The following is a 3,672-nucleotide window of genomic DNA, read 5'->3' as shown; positions in this document are numbered from 1 at the left end:
AAAGATTACTTTGACAAATATAGTTATTTGATTTATATCGTTTTTAATATCGTTATCGCACAAAATGAAAAAAACGATATCGCAATATAAAAATTCCCATATCGCCCAGTCCTAGTTTCATATTTATTTTAATTAAACGCTTCATATTTTGTGTTGAGATGAGAAAAATGAAGTTGGTAGATTTTTGTCCATGAGGCATAAATGTTTTATATTTTTAATATAAATGTTTTTTTGCCAAGATAAAAATCAAACTTGGGTTTGCTTCCGTCTGCAGATCACGACACCGCCATCAACAGGTACAGCCGTCTGTCCAAGAGGAGAGACAACGACAAGGTAAGCAGCTCTGATGTTGAAATGAAGCTCAAACCGGCCTTTTTCATCAATACTAAGAACTTGAAAAGCTTTCATGAAAACAGGAGCTTCTAATTTCACTGCAAGATAACAGTGTGTCTAAGTACACTAAATTAAGTATTTTTATGGTTGGTTTTGATGATCTGAAGTTGCTTAAAGCTTTGAAGTCATTAAGGTTTTATGTTTAGGTTATTGTGTTTGAGAATAAAGATGATGACAATCTAAACAAAAAACGGTTTGCAGAACACGTTCTCCAAAGATAACAGACTGATACTCAACAAAGTCCATCTTTGTGCAACACTTGAGGTTACACAAAGAACAGTAAATTCTGAATGAAAGCTAACGCTAGCTAATTGGCTAAGTAGCAGTCATCTGCTTTACATCGGTGCATCAGTACAGAACTGGACCTTCAGGGTTCTTCCACAAACACCTTCATAAAAGCTCCCGGCCTTGACTCAACAGTAATACCCGTTGGTGTGGTCGTGCCCCTTCTGTCTGCCTCAGGTGCGGGCGGAGGTGGTGGAGGACGTCTACACGTCGCGGAAGAAGCAGCACCAGACCATGATGCACTACTTCTGCTCCCTGAACACGCTGCAGTACAAGAAGAAGACGGCTCTGCTGGAGCCGCTTCTCGGCTACATGCAAGCTCAGGTAGAAGGGCTCTCTCACGGCCGCAGGGGGGGCGGCGCGTTCATTGGGCTGGAGAACCTCAGAGCGCACTCTGACAGCTAAAGCCGGCATTGAAGAGGCTCAAGGATGGATGATTGGGAAAGAAATTCAGGAAGACAAACTGATAAAAACTCAATTAAATGAAAGCTTTTGAAAGTCTTGGATCCTTTTTGATGCAAAAGCTGAATTGAACTGGAAAAAACATCCAGAAAAAAACTCTGGATCAACTTGTTAATGATGTTTTAGTGTGTTTTGGACAATAGAAATGTCTAAAAAAGCCTAAAAAGTGTGAAGAAATGATCTAAATGGGTAATAAAGGTGAATGATTGTAAATCATTTAACAAATGCATTAGTAGACAGTAATAGAACATTTCTTTGTTGCTGGTGTCTCCCTGCCTCTGCCTCCGTCCAGCTGCTCCTCATCCTCTGTCTGCTTTTCGTTCTCAGATCAGTTTTTTCAAGCTGGGCTCCGAAAACCTCACCCAGTCGTGGGAAGACTTTCTGGGAACCATAGGAACCAGTGTCCAAAAGTAAGCGTGATTTGGCCCCCAGTACAGTCTACCTATCTGAAACGAAAGTGACGAGCAATTTTTGATGTCATGAGCAGCGTCCGGCGGGAAATGGAGGAGGAGGTGGGGCAGATGCAGCAGACCATTCAGCAGATGGAGAGATCATGTGATCCCCTGTATGCACCGTGTGACCCAGACCCCGCCCACTCACCTGTCTGCCGAAACCTGACCAGGAAGCAGGGCTACCTGTACATTCGCAAGTGAGACGCCGTTCAGCCTCTCGTTCTTTTATAAGATGCAGGAACCTTTTGGATTGATTCTTTTTCATGTTTGAAGATTTTTTTTCCTTCTGTGCAGGAATTGTTTTCACTTCCAGTTCTTTTACTATCTTTGACTTGACTATAAATCAAGATTTTCATAACATCCATCCATCCATCTTCTTGACCGCTTCTTCCCTTTCGGGGTCGCGGGGGTGCCGGAGCCTATCCCGGCTACTGATGGGCGAAGGCGGGGTTCACCCTGGACAGGTCGCCAGTCTGTCGCAGGGCAATTTTCATAACATCTGTGATCTAATTATTAGATTTAGTTGGAAGTGGTTCCAGTTGTACACAAAAAAGCCTGTTTTAGATGAATCTGATTACACACAGAACACTATGGATTGATCTATTTGTTCAGAGATGTTATTAGTCATCAATAACCCTTTGGCTTGTGGATCATTACAGGCACGTGCACCCAAAGGGCCCTAGAGGTGCTCGAGCACCTGCCCTTTTTTCTTTGAATTTTCTTTGAATTAAGAAGTGCCCTGCCCTTTCTCAGGGAGAGAGAGAAAAACTGCTGCTCCTCAGAGAACTGAAGAGGTGTGAAAGTGAAGCAGCTTAAACCTGTGAGCTCTGTCACCGTCCGCTAATTAAACGAGCTTAAATGTGGTTATATTTCAGAAAAACGCTGTATATTAGTCAAGGAGTCCGTTTCTAGTTCTGCCAAACGACTGAGCCCGGCACATTGCTCAACACAACACAGCTCGAGTGAGGACAGGAAGCTAAGTACTAAGTACAAAATAAAACAAAGGGGGGGATTTTCAGAATAAAAGAACTGTATTTATGGTGAGTTCAGCTTAATCACTACAGGTCTGAAACTAAATTGATCTTTTTTATGCAGTATTTATATTAAAATTGCCCTCTTTATTTTTGGTAACATCCAGTTTCACAATATTTTGTATTCAAATCTTTCCAATCACAACAAAAAGTTGAGGACAGGATGCAAAAGAGTTTAACCAGATTTGAATCCCAGAACAAGAGTCCCATTGGGTTCAACCATCAAAACCAGGAGAAGTAGGACCCATTAAATAAATGAACTGAAACAGGACAAAAACCCATAGAGAAATAAAAGAGGAAATGCAGATGACCTGACAATGTCAAACTGAAAAAGACGCTTTTATACACTGAGGATTATGAAATGAAGATGGCTGTAGATGATCAACATGAACCTGAAGTGACTGACAGGAGACAGGATCTGATCAGAAACACCACGGAAACACCAAACTAAAATCACTCAATTCTCACAGCAACAGTAAAGTAATAGCGGTAAAGATTATTTATAATTTCTGCATGAAATTTGTAGATCTTTTTAAATATCATCATCTGTATTAAACTTGATTCATGTTGATTCTTTCTGCAGCACACTGCCAGAATAAAGAGCCTCCAGTGTTTTATTTGCTTTAGATGTTTTCCAACTCTATGATAGTGAAATAATTTTTGTTTACATAATAAATGATAACTGTATCACTTTCACCTACACAGGTCGTATAGCTGTTAGTAGGCTACTCTATTTTAAAATTTACTTAATTTCCACATTGTTTAAAGGGCAAAAAAAGTGTTTTTTTTGCCCTTTTCCAACCCCTGTCCCTCAAAAATCCTGTGAATTGTTATGAATCTAACAAGCAAATGAGCAATGATAAGGGATTCTGAAGAGCTTGGAGAATTCAGCAAAGTTGACCTGAGGTGACCCCAGGCATGACTGCGGAGATACGTGGAGGGAGAATCCACCTGAAAACCATCTACTACAGGGGTCTCAAGCTCAAATCAGCCGGGGGCCGCTGGAGACAGAATCTAGTTGAGGCCGGGCCGCATCAGGATTTTCATAA

The 3,672-nt window shown here is 41.1% G+C and overlaps 1 protein-coding gene across 1 annotated transcript in view; it reads left to right on the top strand.

Moving 5' to 3' along the window:
- The window catches only part of appl1 (adaptor protein, phosphotyrosine interaction, PH domain and leucine zipper containing 1), a gene marked incomplete at its 5' end in the record, with an annotated part of 21,061 nt that overhangs the window by 5,935 nt on the left and 11,454 nt on the right, over nucleotides 1-3,672 (top strand). The window contains 4 exon segments of the mRNA XM_024263660.1: nucleotides 275-333; nucleotides 856-1,002; nucleotides 1,468-1,550; nucleotides 1,628-1,789. Of these exon segments, the coding sequence (XP_024119428.1) occupies nucleotides 275-333; nucleotides 856-1,002; nucleotides 1,468-1,550; nucleotides 1,628-1,789 (451 nt within the window).

The sequence above is a fragment of the Oryzias melastigma genome, unplaced genomic scaffold (genome assembly GCF_002922805.2).
Source record: "Oryzias melastigma strain HK-1 unplaced genomic scaffold, ASM292280v2 sc00246, whole genome shotgun sequence".
In the NCBI taxonomy this organism is placed as follows: domain Eukaryota; kingdom Metazoa; phylum Chordata; class Actinopteri; order Beloniformes; family Adrianichthyidae; genus Oryzias; species Oryzias melastigma.
Note: the sequence above shows the minus strand (reverse complement) of the source record. Positions and strands in the feature narration are given on the sequence as shown.